General features: G+C 48.4%; 1 protein-coding gene across 1 annotated transcript in view; it reads left to right on the top strand.

Moving 5' to 3' along the window:
- The first annotated feature begins 1,899 nt into the window (after positions 1-1,899).
- The window catches only part of GRIK4 (glutamate ionotropic receptor kainate type subunit 4), a 114,190-nt gene continuing 94,383 nt past the window's right edge, over positions 1,900-21,706 (top strand). Inside the window, exon 1 of the mRNA XM_062508816.1 lies at positions 1,900-2,330. Within this exon, the coding sequence (XP_062364800.1) occupies positions 2,144-2,330 (187 nt within the window). The 5' untranslated portion in view covers positions 1,900-2,143. The remainder of the gene's footprint in view (positions 2,331-21,706) is intronic.

The following is a 21,706-nucleotide window of genomic DNA, read 5'->3' as shown; positions in this document are numbered from 1 at the left end:
CCCCCTTTTCCCCAGGCTGAGCCCCTTTCCAGCTCCCTCAGCCCCTCCTGGAGCTCCTGACCCTTCCCCAGCTCCTTTTCTTTCCCTGGACACTCTCCAGCCTCTCCATGTCCTTCCTTGAGGTGATTCCATAGAGCTTTGCCAGGGAATGATGGGGATTTAAACTCCAACAGCCTCCTCGAATTTCAGGCAGGCATTTCCCTCCTGTTTGGCTGGAAACTGAGGGTTTTTTTTTTTTCCCTTTTCCCTGCCCTGGTCCTGGTCTGACATTCCCTACCAGATGTTTTCCTTGAGCCATGGCTGTTCATCACCAGGAGCTGGCAAGGAAAGGCAGCACAAGAAGTAGGACCTAAAAAGGACCTAAAAAAGGATGAAAACAGGACTGTGAGTGTCGAGGAGCAGCTTCAGAGCCAGAACTAAGCAGGAGGAAGCTCTTTAGGTGGCAAACCTCGAGCTGCCCTCGCTGTCCTGCTGCCCCCATCCCTGTTTCCATGGGGAGGGGATGTCTGTGTGTGTCTGTGTGTGTTCCACAAGCTCCAGCTCCTCACTCCGCGCTGTGAGCGAGCCTGACGTGATCCTGCTGTTTTGTCAATATCTTGGAAAGTTTGGAAATAGCTGCCTCAAAGTGCTCAAATAAGTTGCTCTGCAATCTGTCTCTGCCTCTGCCAGCATTTCTAAGTAACCAATTTCCCATGTGCTTAACCTTTTAGGGCTTTTCTTCCCCAGGAATTATTCTGGAACTCCCACTGAAAAGAGGCGGGGGGGGGGGAAATGGAGAAAATTGCTATTTGCCCTTCACAGAGGTGGCTCATGATTTTCCAGGTGGTTTTTTTGGGGGGAGTTTCTTGCTTTTTAAAATAGGTTGAGAGCTCTGGAATCGGGATGCTCTTCCCATGTCTGGCTGACAGCTGAGCATGAGATCCCTCAGTTTGGGGGAATTGGGATGCAGGAGGGAGAGCTGGAGGTGGGAGCTTCCCAAGGGAGGTGTGATCCAGAAAGGGATCAAACCCCAGGGAGTAGAGAAGTCCTGGAGCTGCCTGGATTTTTATTTCTGTGGTCCTGTCTGCATTTCCCCTCTGTGAAAGGGGATGGTCCCTGTGGAGAGTGCTGAGATAAGCTGGAGGAAGTCTTAAATGTAATCTAAAAATAGATTAATTGGAAAATTGAAAAAAAAAAAAAAAAGGCTGCGTCTTGCAGGGACAAAACTCTTGGTAACTTCAAAGGCAGATTAAAGACTTCGCCTGTGTCAGGACTTCAGTGTTTGGCCCAAGAATGAGACAAATGGAAGAGGGTGAGAATGTTTGCCAGCAAGCTGGAGAAGGGAGAGATAAGGTAACAGATGAAACACTCAAAGTCAGCATTTAAGGACATTGCTGCCTGTGGAGATAATTTTATCAACTCCAGAGACAACTGTTTAGGTTTTTTATTATTATTTTTTTTTCTATGAAGTAAAATCTGCCCTTTATGAAGCTGTTTAAAATGGTATTTGTTCCAAATTTGATTAGCTGTGCTGCAGGAGCCTGCTGTGGGACAGCCAGTGCCAATATCTGTGCTGATGATGAGTTTGTGGATTTTCCACCTCAAGCCCTTCATTTTGCTGGTGTTCTGACTTTGGAACTTGGAATTCTGTGTGGTTGGGTGGTAAGACCTTGTGTGAGGACAAAAAAAAATTGTTCTTGGTCTTGTGCTGAATCCTCTTGTTCCTGAAAGGGAGGGAAGGAAGTGACTGGAATTGTGGCAAGGAATTGGCTTCTAGTTTGGTGTGAGGTCCAAGTGACTTCTGCCTCCTAAACCCTTCCCTCAAACCAAGTTTTGCTAAGAAAATGGTTTGTCCCCTCCTAAAATCAGCAGTCAGTATTATATAATGAGTTGCAGACCGCTCTGAGTGGAAAGAAAAACGGGGGGTGGGTGAGAATAGAAGACAGAGAATGTGACTCAATATTGATTTCCACTTGTTTATGTTGAAAAGTTAAAAATGCCAAGATGAAATATTTGGTCTTTTCCTCGTGGGATATATATTTTTTTTTTTAAGGAGCTCTCTGCCCAGTTTGATTCCAATTCCTGAATAATTCATAGTCTGTAAATAGCTTCCTCCTCCTCGGGTAAATAGAGCCTTTGTCTCCAGTGCTGGGCGAGCTGAGTGATGCTGCTGGGGGAGAGCAGAGGGGCTCACGGCCGTGTTTTGTGTCTCCCTGCAGAGTTATGTCATGCCCAGACCACCACAGGGCTCCATGAGGATTTATGGAAGATGCTCCGTGTCTTGGCGCCTCTGGTGCTCCTTCTGCTGTGGCTGATGAGGATCTGGGCCAGCCCCCATTCCCTGAGGATTGGTGAGTGCACACCTGGCTCAGGTGCGGGTTCTTGGAGGGGGGATCCCCCTTCCCGGGGGGATATCCCTGATCCGGTGGGGCTGGCACTGAGTGAAAGGTCCAGAGGTGCAGGTCCTGGTGAGTGGAGACATGGAGACATTCCTCCATGAATTTTGGGAATGTTCTGTCTTTAGTTTGTACCTGAAATGTCATTTATAGTGAATTTACACACTGAGCTCCTCCCTGCATTTTGGGAATGTTCTGTCTTTAGTTTGTACCTGAAATATCATTTATAGTGAATTTACACACTGAGCTCCTCCCTGCATTTTGGGAATATTCTGTCTTTAGTTTGTACATGAAATGCAGTTTATGGTGAGTTTACACTTGCTGAAGTTCCTCCATGAATTTTGGGAATGTTCTGTCTTTAGTTTGTACCTGAAATGTCATTTATAGTGAATTTACACACTGAGCTCCTCCCTGCATTTTGGGAATGTTCTGTCTTTAGTTTGTACATGAAATGCAGTTTATGGTGAATTTACACACTGAGCTCCTCCCTGCATTTTGGGAATGTTCTGTCTTTAGTTTGTACATGAAATGCAATTTATGGTGAGCTGGTACTTGCTGAAGTTCCTCCTTGTGTTTTGGGAATGTTGTCTCTTTAGTTTGTACATGAAATACAGCTTATGGTGAGCTGGTACTTGCTGAAGTTCCTCCGTGAATTTTGGGAATGTTCTCCTTCCTCTTGTACATTCCTCTTGTAAATGAAATGCAGTTCATGGTGAATTTACACACTGAGCTCCTCCCTGCATTTTGGGAATGTTCTCTCCTTCCTCTCCTAAATTAAATTAATTTCTGGTTGAGTTGATGCACTTGCTGAACTCTTCCTTGCATTTTGGGAATATTTGCTCCTTCCTCTCGTAAATGAAATCCAGTTTATGGTGAGCTGACACTTGCTGAAGCTTCTCCCTGCATTTTGGAAATGTTCTTGCTTTCCTTTTGTACATGAAATTAGTTTATGGTGAGTTGATAAAGTTGCTGAAATTCCTCCCTGCATTTTGGGCAGGTTGTCTCTTCCTCCTGTAAATGAAATTAGTTTATGGTGAGTTGACACAGTTGCTGAGCTCCTACCTGCATTTTGGAAATGTCCTCTACTTCCTTTTATCAATGAAATGCAGTTTATGGTGAGTGGTCACATTGAGCTCCTCCCTGCATTTTGGGAATATTCTCTCTTTAGTTTGTAAATGAAATACAGTGTATGATGAGCTGACACACTTGCTGAAGCTCCTCTATGCATTTTGGAAATGTTGTCTCTTCCTCTTGTAAATGAAATGCAGTTTGTGTTGAATTTCCATGTTTGTGTTGGTTTTCATGGTGCTGATGTTGCTCTTCCTGTGTGAATTCAAAACCACCCCTCAAAGAGCCACTGAAGAACTGAACATGCCCTTGTCATGTCCTACCCCCTCTCTAAACTCCACATCAAATTAAATATTTCTCTGCCACAAATATATTTGCCAGAGCCCAACTTGCCCCCTGTCCAGGGGTGCCACAAGAAGGCGATAACCCCAAAAAACCCCATTTGCAGGGAAACCCCATGAATTCAGGCTGCTTTGGGCTGTGTTAAAAAGCATTCAGGGAGAGGCACCATCGTTTTCCCAGGCTGCCCGTGCGGATTAGGGAGCAGAAATGCATCCAGAAACCTCCTCAAGGAGCTCACCTTACAGAACTGACACTTTGCTCTGCTGCTGAGAGAGGAAACTGCTTCCCCTGGCTGTTCCCCCGCAGCCACCAGCTGCCTTTATTAACTATTTGTTGCAGATAAGCAGCGAAATCCATTCCTGTCCCCATTTGCAACTTTCACAGGTGACACACTTGAAGTAAAATTACCTCTCCCCTCTGCTAGTGGAGCATGAGGCAGCTCAGGAAATATGGGCAGGGAGGGTGTGAGCTGGCAGGAGCCTGGGAAGGGTGGCCGGGTGTTTTATGTCCTGGAATCCCTGATTCATGTGGAGCGCTCCCTGCACGCTGCCAGCTCTGCTGCCTGCATTTCACCTTGATGGGCACATCCTCCACTCCAGCCAGCAGGCTGGGATGGGGATGGAGGGGGAATTATCAGGATGCTGGAAGTGAAAATCCTTCATTTTGCTTTGTGTCCTGTCTTTTTGGGGAGCTCTGTGGGGTTTTTGGGAGTGTGGAAAAACAGGGGAGCTCTCCTGACAGCACAGAGCTGCAAACCTGGGCTCTGTTCGTTTCCCACCTCCCCAGAGTGAAAGGTGAAGGTGTTTGAGACCTGGCGCTGTGATTTTCAGCTGTTAAGGACTGGAAACTCAAATCTGAGCTGCAGCTTCCCTGTGGGAATGGCAGCTGCCTTCCAGCTTGGTTTGGTTTGGGGGGTTTGACGAGCGTTGTTCCTTCAAGGCTCGGTTTCATTTTTACAGTGCCTCCAACAAAAAAGTTAATAAAAATAAAGTGCAGAATAAAAAGAAGGGGGAAAATATGACCAGCAGCCCTGAAATCATTCCCAAATGCGTGCTTTTGGCAAGGCAGGGAGATATGGTATCTAGCAACATAAATCAATGCTCTGCATAGGAAAAACAGACTAGCAAGAACATTTAAATATTCAGAGAAAATGCGAGCAAACATTTAAAACAATCCTGCAAACCATCTGATAGCAGGCTGCTGGGATGCACAGGGATGTGATCAGTACTGGGAGGTGAGCTGGGCAGTGTCAGGGTGGGTTCTTCACCAGGAAAAAGAGATTATTCCCTGCAGCTTTTGGCTTCCAGGCAGAAAGAAGCACGGTGGTGCTGAGTCAGGGACACTTGGCTTGGGAACCTCACCCTGGGCTTCCCTGCTGATGCTTTGTTGGGATTTCAGGTGGATCTTGGCCCTGTCAGCCCTCAGTGGAGTGGAGAGGCAGCAGATTAATCTCTGAGCACAGTGTGACTTTCTACTGGCCTGGACAGGACCCACAGCGAGTGTTGCATTGCAGTGATCTTGAGAGGAATTGAGGAATTGAGGAATGTGGGCTACAGGGTGACTTTCCATGTGCCTTTGGCTGCAGAGGAGCAGCCTGGAGGCTCCTGGATGCTCTATTTCTCTCCTTGATACACATGGGGGAAGAACCATCAGTGCAAACCTCTTTTTTTCAGCCTTAAATTGTTTGTTCCCTTGTGATGCAGCCCTGGAGAAAATCTCCTCGTTCCTGTTTTTCTGGAGACCTTGGTGGGGGAATCCAGGTCTGAAAGCTTTATCCAAAATGGTGATGTTTTATAAGAATGTCTTCTGTCAGTCAGTTCCCTGCTCTGTCTGGGTGAATTATTATCTCTGTGGACCTCAAGAGCTGGCTCTGATCAGGGAGGGAAGGAGCAGGCAGGAATGGGAGAGCTCTGGGAGAGAAGGAATTGCCTCCAGGCAGCCTGGAGCCCATGGAAGAACCAATGCAAGGCCTCCCAAAATATCCTGGGACCTCTTGCACAGGTTGTGTAGCATCCTGCCACCCCAAAACCCAAAATTCATCAGCTCCATCCTGCCCTCCAGGGTAGCATCTCCCCCATCCCTGCTTTCCTGCAGCACACAATGTGTGTGGGAGTAATTCTGGGTTTGTTTTTTTGCCTGTTCACTCATGCTCAAGGAAGTGTCAGGAAATTTGCCTGAGTTATTTACTGGGTTATTTACTCAGCCTCACCAAGCAGAGTGTGGGGGCCCTAAATTGGCATTCTCTGGCTTGATTCATTGGGTGTGCTAAAGAAGCTCATTTAAAATTCATACTCTGGCAAAAAAATTGTAGTTTATCCATGGAATTGCCCTCACTAGGAGCAGGATCAGGAGCCCTGACAGAGGATCTGCTGACAAATTCCTTTCAAGACCTCCTGCAGCCTTTCAGGATTGCTTCTGCCCGTGAAAATCCCTTCCCTGTCTCTGCCTCCCAGCTCTGCAAACTTTACGCTACAACTCCAGCATTTAAGGGTGGTTTTTGGGGTGAAACTTGAGTTTTCCAGCCCCATACCCAGGGACTGTGCATCTACCTTTGGCTCAGCTGTCACTGCTGTCCCAGTGCTTTGTGATTTCATCCACCAGAGAAGCAATTTGTGGTCCAAGTCCTCATGAGCCCCACCCTGATGCTGGAGTGTCACTTGAAGTGTCAGCCTGGGTAGTTTGTCTTTGTTTCTAGGCATGATTCCAAAATTCTGGAGTGCCTGAAGAGCTGTGAATCTCCTGTGTCTGCTCTGATGGTGGAACTGGAGTCATAGAATCATGGAATGGTTTAGGTTGAAGATCCAATTCCATCCCCTGCCAGGGGCAGGGGTGTCTCCCACTATCCCAGGCTGCTCCAAGCTCCATCCAACCTGGCCTTGGACACTTCCAGAGATCCGGGGGCAGCCACAGCTTCTCTGGGAACCCTGTGCCAGGACCTGCCCAGCTCACATGGGAGGATTTCTTCCCAATATCCCATCTAAAACTACTCTTTTTGAGGTTTTAGCCATTCCCCCTCATCCTGTCACTCCAAGCCCTTGTAAAAAGTCCCTCTCCACGTTTCCTGCAGCTCCCTCAGGCACTGGAAGGCTGCAAGGAGGTCACCCCAAAGCTTCTCTTCTCCAGGCTGAACAATCCCAATTCTCTCAGCTTTTCACATCAGGAAAAATGTTCTTGGGGATCCCCCAGAGCGGTGGGACACCCCTGGCATTCAGCTGTGTGTGCTGAAGGAGGTGGGAAGGGGCCGAGTGCAGCTTGTTCTGCATGGCTGTGCTTGTGTGGGGCCCCTTTATTCCCAACCCATCCCTCTGTCACGGCCGTGGGTAGCAGAGCATCGATTGTAGAGCCCTGAATCCCTGTGTCATCACCCTCCCGAGGTGTTTGTGATACACTCAGCCACTTTTCCAGTGAGTGAAGGCCCCAGAGCTGCCCTGCTGGGTGCAGTTTGTCCGTAGGTGTGTCTGAGCTGGAGGGCTGAAGCAAGAGAAAAAAGAAGCATCAAAGACTCCTGAGGTAAAAATGAACGATAAGGGCAGTGGGAATTGTGGATGGTTGAGTTCAGCTCCCTCAGGACACACAGAATTCTCCTGCAGGCACTGCAGAGAAGATCCCACAAGTCAGAATTAGCATTTTAAAGGGTGCTGGTGGCTGTGATGATGAAGGTGCAGCCAGTCCCTGGGTGCTGGGGAAGGAGGATGCTGATGTCAGCAGGTACCAAATTCTTCCTCCCAGGTGTCAGGATGAGGTGATGGGGGGAGAAACCAGCGGTGCCTTTCACTGCAGGCAGGCAGTGTGGCTTTGTGGCAGATTTTGTGCCATCCCCAGCTCCACACCTCCTGTTTGCAGCTGGCTCACACAGCTTGAAACTCCTCTTCTCCCTCCTGCTGGAAACCTTGAACACGCACAAAGCACAAACTCCTTTCCTGGTGTAGCTCTGCCTTAGCCAAGCCCTTTGGGGATGCTACTGATGGATCTGGAATAAAGTGGCCATGGATTTGCTGCTCCCCAGCAGAGGAATGGCCTCACCCTGGCTTTGAACCCAGCCAGGATGCTGTGATCAGCTCAGAGCACAGAACAAACCTGCAGGGCTCACATGGTGGTGCTGTTGCTGGAAAACCTCTCCACTTGTCATTAGGATGAATGTTTAATCCCAGCCTGGCTTGGGGAGAGGGGTGGGAGGAGGCTTTACTTATTGGGATACAATATTAATATTTCCCCCAATATCAAAAAGAGCCAGTTAAGTTTATTAAAGCAAAGTAGGTTTGTAGTTATTTATCATTTGCTGCTGGGGAGTGGTGAGAGTGAGAGAAAAATACAATATTCATCTGCTATCTGCTCTTTTAATTTTGTTCTGATTATTCTTCTTGGAGAGCGATGTCTTATTTATGGGTTTTGAGTTATGTGCATAAATAGTTTTTTTTTTAAATCACCTGTACAGATGCCAGGCCCTTCAGCAAAGCCTCATTTAAACTTAGAGTGAATCACAAATGGTTTGTGTTGGAAGTATTCTAAAGATTAGCCAGTTCCAATGTCCTGACATGGACAGGGACATCTCTCACTGGGTCTGGTTGCTCCAAGCCCTGTCCAACCTGGCCTTGGACACTGCCAGCATCCAGGGGCAGCCGCAGCTTCTCTGGGCAAATTTTATCCTTGGATTCTTTGCAGTTGTCCCCAGGTATTCTAGTCCTGAGTTCCAGCACTGGGAAGAGCAGCTGGCACTGCCCCACCTCCTTCACCCTCCCTGTCCTGAGCGATTTCCTTAAGGCTCACCCATGGATACCCAAGGATAAAATGAGAGTTTTGTTCAGGAAAGGGCGACTGAAACTGTTCAAAGAGGGGCTGGTGACTGCTGCAGTCATTTATCTGCACTGGTGAAAGGTGTTTCCTTGGAAGCTTTTGCTGCAGGACACCAGGGCAGGGTGTTGAGGCTCAGTGGGTGCTGGGTGATCTCCGTGTGCAGGCAGGAGGTTTGCACGCTGCTCCCACCAAACCTGTGGATGCAGATTTTCCTGGGGCTGTGCTCAGCACCCTGGCAGCCTGCAGAGGCAGGAGGCTCATTAGCTGGAAGTGTGAGTGAAAACTGCGGGAGGAGCACGGGCAGGAACTGGGACCAGCCACGAGCGGGTTTTGTGGGATGCACAAAAACCCCGAGGGATGCACAAACCCCAAACCCCTGCCTGCCTTTGGTTTTCAGCAGTCCAAAGAATCTTTCTGGTACATTGACAGGGCTGGGTACCAAAGAAGGAGGGATCTATGCCTTCCTCCACCGTGGAGGTTTTTACGTGAATTTTATGTGGTTAAGGTTGGATGTGTTTGGCTTAAAAAAATCAACTGAGCCTCATCCTGCAGGGGAACTCCATGGGAATAAGAGGGATTTGGTGCAGAGTAGGGAAACTTCATGGAAAAAAAGGGGGATTGTTGGTAGAGCAGGGAAACTCCATGGGATAAAAAAAAAAGAGGGATTGGTGCAGAGTAGGGAAATTCCATGGAAAAAAAGAGGGATTTGGTGCAGAGCAGAGTGAGCCGCCCTGCAAGGGGAAGGTGTCCAGGCATCAGGCAGATCATGCCCAGCAGATCAGTGCCCCTTGCCTGGTGTGGGAGGGCTCTGCCTCTCTCCAGGCTGCAGCTTTGCCACATAAAACATAATGAGCTCCTCGTCTCCAGCGGAGGAATCCGGCACTATAATAATATGAATAATAAATAATAAGCAGATTTATATTTTAGATCAGTGCCACAGGGCATGGAGTGAGGAGGCACGGGGAGTCAGCCAGACAGATCATCTCCTTCCATCTTTGGCACCTCTGTGGCAGAGTTATTTTTCCTGATCTGTTCCTATTCATTAATGTCCGAGAGGCAGGTTATATTATCCACCCCAGGAGGCCTTTAAGCTTTGTTTTGATTCATTATATATCCACATACATATTATATAGATATAGATCTCTCTGTGCAGAGCAGCTGGATGGGGAAGCCGGCTGGTAGTTATGGAAAAGAGCCACGTTACTTAAGCAGCAAATCAACGTTCTATTTCTTCACTCGCTTGTTTATTGAAAGCCATTTAGCCACCAGCACGGGGGAAGCTGTGCTGCCCCTGGGCACAGCAGCAGCTGCTGCCCTGCCCTGTGTGGCTTTGTGGTTTTGGAAGGTGACTGGGTGGGAAGCAGGTGCTAACTCAGCAGGAAAAGGGGGATTTAAGGAGAGGAGCAAGGCAGAGAGAGGCTGGTCAGTGGAAAGGTGACTTTTATCTCTTCCAGGCACAGTCCTGAGCTGAGTCAGGGTGACAGAGGACAGGCATGGATAGGTGCGCGTGCAGGATTTTCTGTCAAAGGTCTGTTTTTTTTACATTTGTTCCTGAATATTAAACATCCTCCCAGAGCCAAAGATCAGGATCTGAGAGTCATGTAACTTGTTTTATATCTAAATACTGTTCCTGCCCCGGGCAGCACTTTGTGTATTTAGCTGCTGAGCCACTTTTAATACAGATCTTTTTGCTTCACACAGAGGAAGCTACTGATAGCAAGATCTACTCTGCAATTTCTTTCATTATTTTTTCATATACATATGTGAATAAAAAAGTCAATTACATGAATGAAAGATCCTTGGTTGCCTGCCCAAACAGCTGCCAAAATGAATTCCAACTCTGAGCCAAATTCAGCAAAGCTGGAATTTCTGCAGAGAGCTCCAGTGCGGCGTGAGATGGGATTGTGCAGGAGGCTGCATTACAGATTCCTGCTGCCCAGCCCCTCGCCCCTGGCTATCCGTGTGGGCAGCCAGCAAGGATGGATTTCACTTCTGTGCAGGGCTGGGTGAAATCCTCCTCAGAGCCCCCTCCCTGCCAGGCAGCTGCCTTGGCATCCAGAGCACGGGGAGCTTGGTGCCAGCCTCGCTGATACTCGGAGCTCCAAAGCCGTTCCTCCTCACACACCGATTAATTTGTGTGTAAGGAATCACCTGAAGTGAGCAGGAGAATTTTGGGGATGCAGGCAGGAGCTGGTGGAGTTAGAAAATCTGGAGAAGCGCAGAGGGGAAGCAAATCCTGCACAGAGGCAGGAGCAGTTCTGGGAATGGCTCTTGAGGATGGGGCACCTCTGGATGCCTGCTGAAGAACATGTTCCTTGTTTTTGGGGAAATGCAGGTCTGTAGAGATCACAATGTGATCTGAAGGCCCTTTTCAGGCAGTGAAGGGGAGGAAAACCTTCCAGATTTCAGGTAGATGCCCAATTTCCTCTAGCTGAGTTGAGATAAAGCCAAATTTATCACCTGGGAGCTGTTGGAACCTTTCTGGGAAGGGCAGGGAGAGGATGGCAGATGAAAAAAAGCTACCCCAGCTCCAGTTTGTGGGAGCAGAGCTGAGATCCCCACTCTGGGAGTGCAGGGAAGGGTTTCTTTGTGCTCCAAGCCTTGTGCTCAGGGTTCATTCCTCCTGCTCTGTTACTCTTGGCACGTTCCCTCGTCCTTGCTCTGTGGATGGGTGGGTTACAAGCTCAGGAGCTCTCCACGTGCCCAGAGCTGAGCTCAGTGAGGTGTTAAAACCCTCTTGCCGAGCTTTAGGCACTGCAGGGCTGCTGGGCAACCTTCCCAGAAGAGGAGTTTTTGACCTAGCAGGGCACTTATCTCGAGTGCCCCTCTGTAGCTAATTGCTGCTGGCTCTGTGTCAGATAAACACGGCCCCTGAGAGGCTGAAATCCCAAATTGTCCTGGCTCGGATCCAGCAGCTCCAGCTCTCCAGATCCAGGTGTTAGGGACACACAGCACTTGGAAAAGTCCCAATCCCAGGAGTGGAGAGCAACCTGCTGACAAAGCAGGGGGAGTGGTGGGTCCTGTCCTTCCCTTGCTCCTGGTTTTGTGCTCCTCTTCCTCCTTGCAGAGACCTCACTGTGATGAGATCAAAGCTGGGGGGGAAGAAAAAAAAAAAAGAACAAAAACACTGGGGGGAAAGGGAATGATGGAAAGACCTGAAAGAATGAAATTTTTGCTTTTCTGTGGGATGTCAGCTGTGAAAAGGAGGGGAGCACATGGGAGAGGAGGACAACACCCAGGGCACAATCCACTGCAGAAAGGGCTGTGAGTAGGCAGGGAAATGGGAAAATGGGAAAATTGGGGCCTTTTGTTGCTGGGACAACCATCCAAGAGCATCATGTCACATTAGGGTGGCATCACAGCCCAGAGCCCTTCCCTGGGGTGTTACTTGGAGAGGAGGGGACTGTGGGAAGCAGAAGGTGAAGATCTTGGCTGGGGGAGAGCTGGGACAATGCAGCTGTGACAGCAGAGGTGGAGCTGGAGGGATCTGAGAGCAGCAGGAGCAGCTCAGCCTGGCCTTGCCCTGACTCCAGCCCTGCCAAATGAGGGCTCTGGGTGTCAGGAGGCTGCAGGGAGGGATGGCTCCTTTTCCTTTCCATCACTAATGAATTTCTCTTGCACCTCCAGACACTGTAGGGGCTTGGAGAGACTAAATGGAACTTTATGTGAAAGTGATGGCTGAATGTCAATGCTGCCCTCAAAGCCAATTTGGGAGCTGGAAAGTGCTAAAAGAATTAAGATTGTTAAATGGAAATAAGTCTACTTGGTTGAGATAAAATAGGGTTTAAATGAGTGAAATTATCAGTGGATTACCCTTGTTAGAACACTGCCTTATTTAATAAACTGGGTTTTAATCTGCTGCGAGCATTCCTGAAGGGAAAGCTCAGCCTGTGGAGGTGCAGGGATGTGATGGAGGGGAAGCACCAGCTGTGCCATCATCCTCCTGAATGGAGCCACTGGAGCAATAATTTGCCCAGGCGTGCTTTGTACTTTCACAAGGATCTCATTTGCTGCTTTGCAAGTGGGTTGACCTTTGTTTGAGTTTCTCTTGCTGGCAGAACTGGGGGGGGGGTGAAGGGGAGATCACCTAAGAGTGGGGATCACCTTGATACCTCTGGGTCCCTTGTGTCCCTAGGGAGCATTTTTAGAGCACAGCCACACAGTGCTGCATCCTTTTTGGGGTGAATGGATGCACTCAGAGCTCCCCTGGAGCCCTGGCAGGGAGTGATGCAGAGGGAGCAGCCTCTTGCTGCATTTAGGATGGAATGAAAATGCTGGAAACTTTGAGTGCTGCCATTCTACCCAAAGAGAGAGTGTAGTAATTATTAATGACCACTGATTACCTGCTGCTGCAGGAGCAGAGCTGTCACAGAAGAGCAGCCAGGTGCTTTGGGCCAGCTTTACCTGGCCACCTGACTTAATGCAGGCGTCACCTGTCACCTCTCATGTGCTCCTGACCCATCACTCTGAAAGCAGAACGGCTCCAGATGCTTCCAAAATTGCCTGTGGTGGGAAGGACCTGTTTTCTCTCAGCACTTTTGGGACTCTGCTTTTGGCTGCTGGAGCTCTGAGCCTGGAGGTGACAGTCCCAGGCCTAGAGAGGAGCATCTGACACAAGGGACAAAAGCACAAGGAGGGATGAGGCTTGATTTTCCTCTCAGTTGTGGGACCCTGAGGTGTCAGAGAACATCTTGTGTTCTTTACTTGGAGGATTCGTGACCAGTCTTTGCCATGGGCCAGCTCTGGCACAAGGCAGGCTCTGTGGTTGCCCAGCTTGGCACGACTGAGGAGCATCAGCATGGGAGGAGATGGTTCTGAGCTGCCCAACTCAGGTTTCGGAGCAGAAATCTTACTTTTGTGGGCTGTGGTTGAAACCCTGCTCTTCCCTCCTGTGCTTAAATCCCATGGAGCATCTAATTAGGAGCAAATGAAGCCTAAGGCAAGTGGAGCTGTAGAAAAGTAATCTTTATTAAGCACTCTCAGTGGTCAGAACTGCTTGATGAGCTCTGGAGTTTTATTTGCAGGCAGCTTGGGTTGTTGTTGGGCAGGAAAAGTCTTTGAGTTCCCTCCAGTCCCTGTCTCCAGGTTGCTGTTTTCTATTTCTGCCCTCAGCCCCTTCAGCCCTGCAAACACTGCTGGCAGAGCTGTCACACTGAGAACAAAACGAGTGGAAGAGGCTGGGTGGGATAATCAGGAAGACGAGAAGGGATTCAGGGTCCTGCAGCTCATCCTGAGTCGGATACAGACAGATTTCCCTGGGAAAAAAAAAAAGGTGTAGAGAACTCACAGAGTGATGTGGCTTTTTGCAGGCGAGCCAGAGGGAGAAGGATGGAAGAGCTCTGGAAAATCAAGCAAGACGTGGGGTGTGAGTGAAGGTGTTCACACCTCAGGTAACCCTGAGGATGTTGGAGGCTCTGCTGCAGCACAGGGTGGGAGATTCCCGGACTGAGCTGAAAATCTGGAATCTCTGCTGCCTTTGCTCCTCCTTTTCCTCACACAATTCCCAGAGCAGCTGTGGCTGCCCCTGGATCCATCCCAGACCAGGCTGGAGCAACCTGGGATAGTGGAAGGTGTCCCTGCCCATGGCAGGGGATGGATTGAGATGATTTTCTGTTCCTTTCCAACCAAACCTGTTCTGAGATTTTTATGGTTTCCTGGTTCCTGCCCTTTTGACGGATCCGTGGCTGTTTGTTGTCCCGGGGCTGTCAGATTTCATTGTGAGGAAATGAGAAGCATTTTCAGGCATTAGCTGGCAGCACAGAAAGTTTTAGAGTAGCAGTTTATGCCACTGAACATGCTTTTGGAAGATGTGTCCTCATGCTTGGAGAATCAATTAACCTCGAAAACATTTGGTGGCTTGGTTTGAAGAACACTGGCTCTGAGAATTTCCTCTCCTGCTGCTAAAATCAGCCACCTTCAGCGTGAAGCATGGATTGTTTCTAGCACTGAAAGGTGAAGTGAGAACAAAAAAAAAAAAAAAAACAAAAACAATATAATGCCAGAAGAAATGCAAAAAAAAAAAAAAAGCCAAAAAAGAGAAAAAAACAGAGCATCTGTGTAACTAAAACCCTTCTGAAAACCAGTCATTTGCTGAATATATTTTGTTTTAAATGTCCTGGCTCTGTTCTCTGCTCTTCCCCACCCTCCCCATCTGGAAGCCATCCAGCATTAGCCGTGCTTGAAAAGGCAGCACTGGCTGTGTGTTCTGCTCGAGCCAGCACCTGCAGGGAGCTGCAACAGGTTCCTGTCTGTCTGCTCGGTGGTTTAGGAGCTTTTTTTTTTTTTGGGGGGGGGGAGGTAAAAGCAGAGTGCTCTGTACATCTCATGGAAAGGCATCCTCACCTGCTCTGCTAGCGGGGTCAGGGTAAAAGCTCCTGCACTCCTGGGACACTCCTGATGCTTGGAATATCACCTCTTCCCTGCTGCTTTTATGGATTTCTCTGCCAGAGCTGAATTAAAGCAGCTTCGGGGAAAAAAAGTGTTACAACCTCCTTGACCTAAAGTTCTCACCCCAGCAGCATCATCCTTCCTCATTCCAATGGGCTCCAGGAGGGTGGATTTTGCAAAAAAGTGAGAAGTACAATGGGATCTAATGCAGGCATTGCTGCTTGCACCTCTCACCTCTTCCTCCCTTCTGATTCTGGCAGCAGAGCTCAGCCCTGGGTTTGGACATGTTCTGGATTAAGCATTTGCAGGAGAAGCACCAAATTCTGGCTTCCCCTTCTCAGAAAAACCATTCCCTGGGTACTAAAGCAGAATGGATTCCGTTAATAAGCTGGGAATTTGGAAATGTGAAATATTAGCATTGAGTTCAGGTGTTTTTCCAGGCAGGTTATCAATACCTGAGCAGGTGGATTTCTTGTTGCACTGAGAGCTGTGGTTGTTCTACAGGGTTCTGGCTGTTTTTTGTTTTTTCTTTTTTGTTTTTTTTTTTTTTGTCTGCTTTTTTGTAAGCCTGGGCACGCCACACTCATGCTTTAGATTTCAGTCTCAGTTTGCTAATCTGCTTTCTGACCTATAGAAGAAAATAGCTGGTAATTATTTGTTTACTTTGTGCAATTCGACTGTGCAAGAGCTTCCTTAGAAGAGCCAGGCTGGGTGATTAGGAGGGGAGGTTTATTTTATTTTGGTTTAGTTTATTTTGCCTGGCATGTTGTCTTTTCATTTGGAAGGGCTGAATTTCTTGGGGGGTTTTTGCCTTTTTTTTTTTTTTTAGTCGGCTTGAACTCTGTGGCTGCGTTAAAGAGTGAAAAATGAAGCAGAGAGGGGTTGTGGGGAGGGTGAAAAGTCAATTTTTATGTGCTGTGTTGTCAGGGTTTGGGAGATGGGGCTGGCCCGAGGCCACGAGCACAGCAGTGTCACCCTGATGGATTTGGATGGGCTGTAAGGCACAGCCTTGGCTGAATTTCCCCCACGTTGTTCCTCAAATTCAGTCTGACCCCGTGCTGCACTGCAGTTCTGTGAAAGCAGGAGGGTGCTGAGCATCTTGCAGACAACAAAACCTCTCTTCTGGGCTGGGATTATTCAACTAATCTCGTGATTATGGTGATAATCCCCTTTGCAGTGACGCCCCTCTCCAAGGAGCTTTTCCCTCGGGCCCTTCCAAGTCCCAAATCCCATTTTCTCCTAATGCTGAAGTGCTCTATATTAATTTAAGGCACTCTCAGGGATCAGAAGTGTAAAAGTCCTGTGGTATTTAAAGCTTTGGAGTCTTTTGCCTGACTGAACCTCCTGGGGCTCGTGATGGGGATGGAGGAGAGGGGCTCTGCTGTTGGAGAAGAGATGGATTTTTGTATTTTACCCCCTGTTTTTGGAGCAGAACAAGCTGTGGACAGTGCCACAGCCTGGCCAGTGATGCCCTGGGCTCTCTGGCTCTGAGGCCCAGGTGATTCCAGGCAGGATTTTCCTGCAGGGAAAGCAGCTCCCTTCCCTCTCCCTCTGCCAGGTGCTCGGCAGCAAATAAATATTTTGTTCACAACTCATTGGAGGTGGCATCTAACCAGATGTGCTCTCACTTGGTGCGGCAGGAGATTTATTTGGTTGTCCATTTATAGCTTATTATTTCCTGCTGTCTCCCCCCTCCCCAACCTAATAGCAGTTTGCTATCCACCAGGGTATACATTTTCTTCTGATTAAGTGCCGCTTAGCCGTTGGCTGCTTGCTCATTTTACTTTTATAGACACATTTACAGAGGCACAAGCGCCCAGGAGCAAGGGTAAGGAGAATGGAGACTCGCAACAGCTTGATTAGATTGGATTTTAATAAAGTTTCCAGCTAAGCTGCAGCACAACTATTCCTCACTGTGCTGATGATCTCCGGAGGTCCCTTTCAACCCTGATTATTCTGTGGTGCTGGAGAAGGGGTTGCACAGTTCCTCACCTGTACAGTGCAAGAGAATTCCCATGGAATCCTTGACCAGCAGGGATTTCTGAGCTCTGAGTACCTCCGAGCTCAACTCTCTGCGCCTAGGAGAGATTTTTTTTCCCCCCTTCTTTCCACAGCTGCTAATTAGTCGCAGATGATGAGATAATTTATAAAAATTAGGAGCGATTTTCCCTCATTGTGCTAATATCACTTGGCAATAAAACTGCTCTTTTAAGGGGGTGACTTTTCCCTAATGCAGGGATCAAGGCTAAAAATACTTCCCCGTGTATGTCAGCAGAGAGGGGGGAGCGTGCTCCATCACCAAGGAGCTCTTTCACAAGTTCATCAGAACCAGGAGAACGAACTCAAATTGAAATGCAAGACCCAGCCTCGCTGTTTGGGGAGGAGATGCCTGATGGTGTCACCTTGGTGGCAGGGATTTGGGAATAACCAGGATGCAGCTGCTGTGGCGGGAGGCGGCGGCGTGGGGCGGGCAGCGTGGGGGACGTGGGGGTTTTGGCAGGGAAGGTCGCTGCTCTCCCCTTCCCCAGCAGTGACAGTGACTCAGTGCCAGCTCCTCACGTCACCAGGCAGGAGCAGCAGCTCGCAGGGAGAGCGCAAGAGCAGTGTTTTGTCTCCCGTGAGGAGGAGCAGGATGCAGGAGCCAAGGAGCAGGGCTCAGCTCCCAGCTTTTCCTCTCCTGTGGCACTGGGACACGTTCCCTGCAGAGCTGGGGCCGAGGGATGCTGCTGGGATTTGGTCCCAATGCCATTTTTGTGTTTGGAATGTGGTGTTTGCCCCTTTAGCTGGTCCAGGATCAGGTCAAACCTGTGTTTGTGTGTCTGCTCGGTCTAGTGAGAGCTGAGAAACAGGGGGATTGCTGTGGGTTTTGTTTGGAAAAAGACATTTATTAGGCCAAAGAATGAATTTTCCACGAACTCAGAAGGCCTCCAGCACTCCCCCAGGCTCCTAATGATTTTGTCACAGTGTTAATCCCTCAGGTGAGCGGCAGCATTTTGATATCAGCAAACAAATTATGTTTTCTGTGCCGATAACCCAATCCAGAGTCAGGCATGAGAGCACAAAACAATTCATCAGCTTCTAATGAGCCCTGCAGATCCCAGGCAGGGCTGGGCTCAGCCATGGTGTGCAGCTCCCTGTATCCCATGGCATTCCAGGAATGTGTGTCTGCACAGGACACCTGTACAAGCACACCCAGGTAACCAGGTTTGGTTTTTTAGTGATGCTCAGGATGCCTCTTCCTGTCTGGAATGATGTATTTTGAGAGGTAATGCCTGTGCTGGAGAGTTTCCAGGAAGGTAAATCCCAACAAAATGGACGTGGGGGTGATCAGCCTTTTTTTTTTTTTTTTTTTATTGCAACAGGTGATTGATATGTTGAGCTCAGAGCATGTTGTGGGTACAGAAAGTTTGCACAGATTTAAGGGGAAACTGGCTGAGCACAGGGGAGAGAAAAGCACTTAGGAGTTATTAAATATATAAACAACATCAGTTTCAGAAGTTTCCTAACCTGAGAGTCGCCCAGGGCTGGGAGGCTATTAGCAGGAATTATTGGATGGACTTTTGCTTTGACAGTAACATTTGTTCCTACAATCCAGATATGAGGCAGAGGCACAGAGAAAATGAAAGGAATTGCCTGTAGCAAACTCTCAAATTAGCACCTCTATCTCCCAAGCCCCAGCCTGGTGCAGTGTCCATCAGGGCCTGGCAAGTGTGGAAATCTTCCTGGGCTGTTAGCAACAAACAGGAAAATTGTGGCAGCAGTGATGCAGGTGCAGAGGGAGAAACCAGCAGGACCAGGGCTGGGGAAGGGTTGGGAGCTGGAAAATTCAGCTTGGAATCATCCCCTGGTTTAGTGGGAGCAGGATTAATGTAAACCTCTCTGGATTTTGTCACATGAAAGCACCCCTCTCCCATTTCCAAAGCTGAGCACTCATTTCTGCTTTTTAGTGCCATCCTTAAATATCTCCTTTGTCTCTAAATGATTCTGTCCCGTGCTTTATGGTGGGGTTATCTTGCTCTCCCCATCTCTCCTACCCCGGTTTTGGAAGAGCAGGCTGTGTTCATTCAACCTCTCTGGAGATGTTAATACACAATTCTTTCCAGCATTTTATTGGTCTCTAAGTTGAGCATCTTTAGAGTTTGGGGTGCCTTGCTTTATCTCTGTCAGACACAGAGCCATGAGCACACCTGGCTGGGACTCCACCGGGAGGACTCAAATCCTGGGGGAATTTTATCTGTGCTGTGCCCTTGAATCTCCCCTTCTAGAGTCCTCTCTAGTTCAGCCTCTCAGACATTTTTAATTCAGTTTTCTTCAATTTTTCTTCTTCTTTTTCAAACTCAGAGCCTTCTGATGATGCTGCCAAAAGCTCTGTGGCCTCAGGCTGTGCTCTTGTCCAGCATGAGTGAGGAAACTAAAGTGGGGTGTGGACAAGAGGAAAGCTGGGACACAGGCATGAAAATTTCCATGAAAATCATGGAATTTGAGCTGGAATTTGGATCAGCTGCTCTTGTCTCCTTGCATCCTTCAAATCCTTTCTTGTGTGATGGCTGCAAGAATCTCATCAGTCATTTATCTGCTTGGATATGTCATATCTATTTATCTAGACAGCATAATAAATAATCTTGATTTAGATCCATCCATCCAAACATTAACAAAATTGTGATAAAACCTGATCCTGTTATGCAGGGAACCCCTCTACTTTTACTTGTCCTTTTGCCTTCATTCCTTGTTCTCATATTCCTTATGTTGCCTGCAGAATAATTTGGTGTCTTTTCTAGGATCCTTGTAAGCACAAATGTTTGGCAATTATTGAGAATCCAATTACAACATTAATTACGTGGGTTTTTGCAACTGGAAACAAATGTTAACTTGCAAAGACAAAAATGTGTCTTCACTGTATTTGAATTTCTCTGATTATCAGTGGGATGGGATAGGGTGGAATGGAATGGAATGGAATGGAATGGAATGGAATGGAATGGAATGGAATGGAATGGAATTCCAGCTGGTTCAGAGGCTTTAGGGGTGTTAGGAAATCTTCTGTGGATCTGGGAATGTGTGTCTGGTGTTGTGTTGGCAGTGTGGGATGGGAAAGGTGGAGCAGGGAGAGGATGAGGAGGGAAGCACTCACCTCTCATTAGCAAGTGCTGCTTGCTCTTTAAAAAGGGAAAACCAAACCTCCTTGGCCCCCTGGCCGTACAGGTCAATAAAATGAACACCCACTAATGGCTGAATCAGAGACTCGACAACTTCATTACACTTGTAAATCAATTCTCTGTCTCTGCTGATTGATCTGAGCCGCATGTCAGCACGGCCTGGGAGCTGACAGAGCTTTGGGAATGTGTCTGCAGCCCATGAAGACACTTCTCCTGATGGGAAGGGCCAGACCTTCCTGTGATCTTCCAGCCATGCTCCCTGCAGGGTGTTCCCCCAGGCGCAGCCAGGTGAGCTGCTGGCACAGGTGTCCTGGAGCAGCAAGGACAGCTCGTGATGTAAAAGTCCACGCTACTGAAGGGCTGCTGAGGTGAATTTGTAGCTTCTGGACTGCTGCTGGGAGGCCTGGATGTTAATGACAATGCAGCTAATAAGGTCTAATTGGCTATTAAAGGAAGAAGCAGCCCTGGAGATGCTGAGGGCCAATTAACCCTGGGAGCCTGACACTGCTGCTGTGCTGTGATGTGTGAAAGCCTTTCAAAAACAGGGAGAGGACAGGGGCACTGGAGTTCCTTGCCCAAATCCTCTGGAAATTGCTGGGTATTGCAGTGCTCACTTGCAAGTGTTCACCTGTCTCTGCAGGCAGTGGATTTAGTGGCTGAGCAGTGTGGACACCCCCTGCAGACACCCCGTGGGCATCAAAGCAGCCCTGGCCAGGGGGAGCTTCTCAGGAGGCTGATGTTTTAAACTCTGCCCAGCTCTGAGGGACTACAAGCCGAGTCGGGTGAGGTGGATCCTGCATCAGGCTGTGATGGGGACAAGTGCCAGTGAAACCAGGAGCCAGCCCCAAGGCTGGGGACCAGGGGGAGGCAGGGAACAGCCCTTGGAATGCTGAGGTGGATCCTTGAGCAAGCCAGTCCAAAGCCTGTGGAAGGCACCAGGGGCTGTGGGAGGCTCAATCAATCATCCTGCCTCAAACACTGTCTGAGATCAGGGCCGTGGGGAGCCCGGGGTTTTGACATAGGCTTGTTGCTAATTTGAATAAACAAATTGTGTCTAATGCCTTTGTCTTCTAATTGATGTCAGTGCCTTCTCGATAAGGGAAAGCAGAGATATTCAGTGTTGCAAACGAGCTACCTGTTTTCACAGTCTGTTTTTTCTGCTAGGAGTGGGCAGGCAGAAAATGGGATTGGGTGGATTTGATGAGGAATTGGGACTTGGGAATCTCAGCATTATATGGACCATGTCTCAGACTTTGGAGTCTATTGCATCTTAATTACATGAGGGTGGCATTGTGTGCTGCTGCTGTGAAGATGATCTTTCTCTTGTTCCTCTTCCTCCAGTTGATTTTATTCTAATGTCTGCTTTTTTTTTTTTTAAATTTTATTATTTCAAATTTCTGCATTTTTGCTGCTCTGAACCCTGACCTTTCTGCACTCCCAGGATTTCAATCCAAGCAGAGGATGAGTTCAAAGATGGGGCTCAGCTCCTGGATTGGAGCAGCTGCAGGTTGATGCTGTTTGTTTTCTGCTTGGCTTTTTGCAGAGCAGAGAGAAGGGGACTGTGCCTGCAGGGTCTATCCCACAGTG

This window comes from Cinclus cinclus, chromosome 25, assembly GCF_963662255.1.
Source record: "Cinclus cinclus chromosome 25, bCinCin1.1, whole genome shotgun sequence".
Lineage (NCBI taxonomy): Eukaryota > Metazoa > Chordata > Aves > Passeriformes > Cinclidae > Cinclus > Cinclus cinclus.
This window is presented reverse-complemented; position numbering and strand designations above follow the sequence as displayed.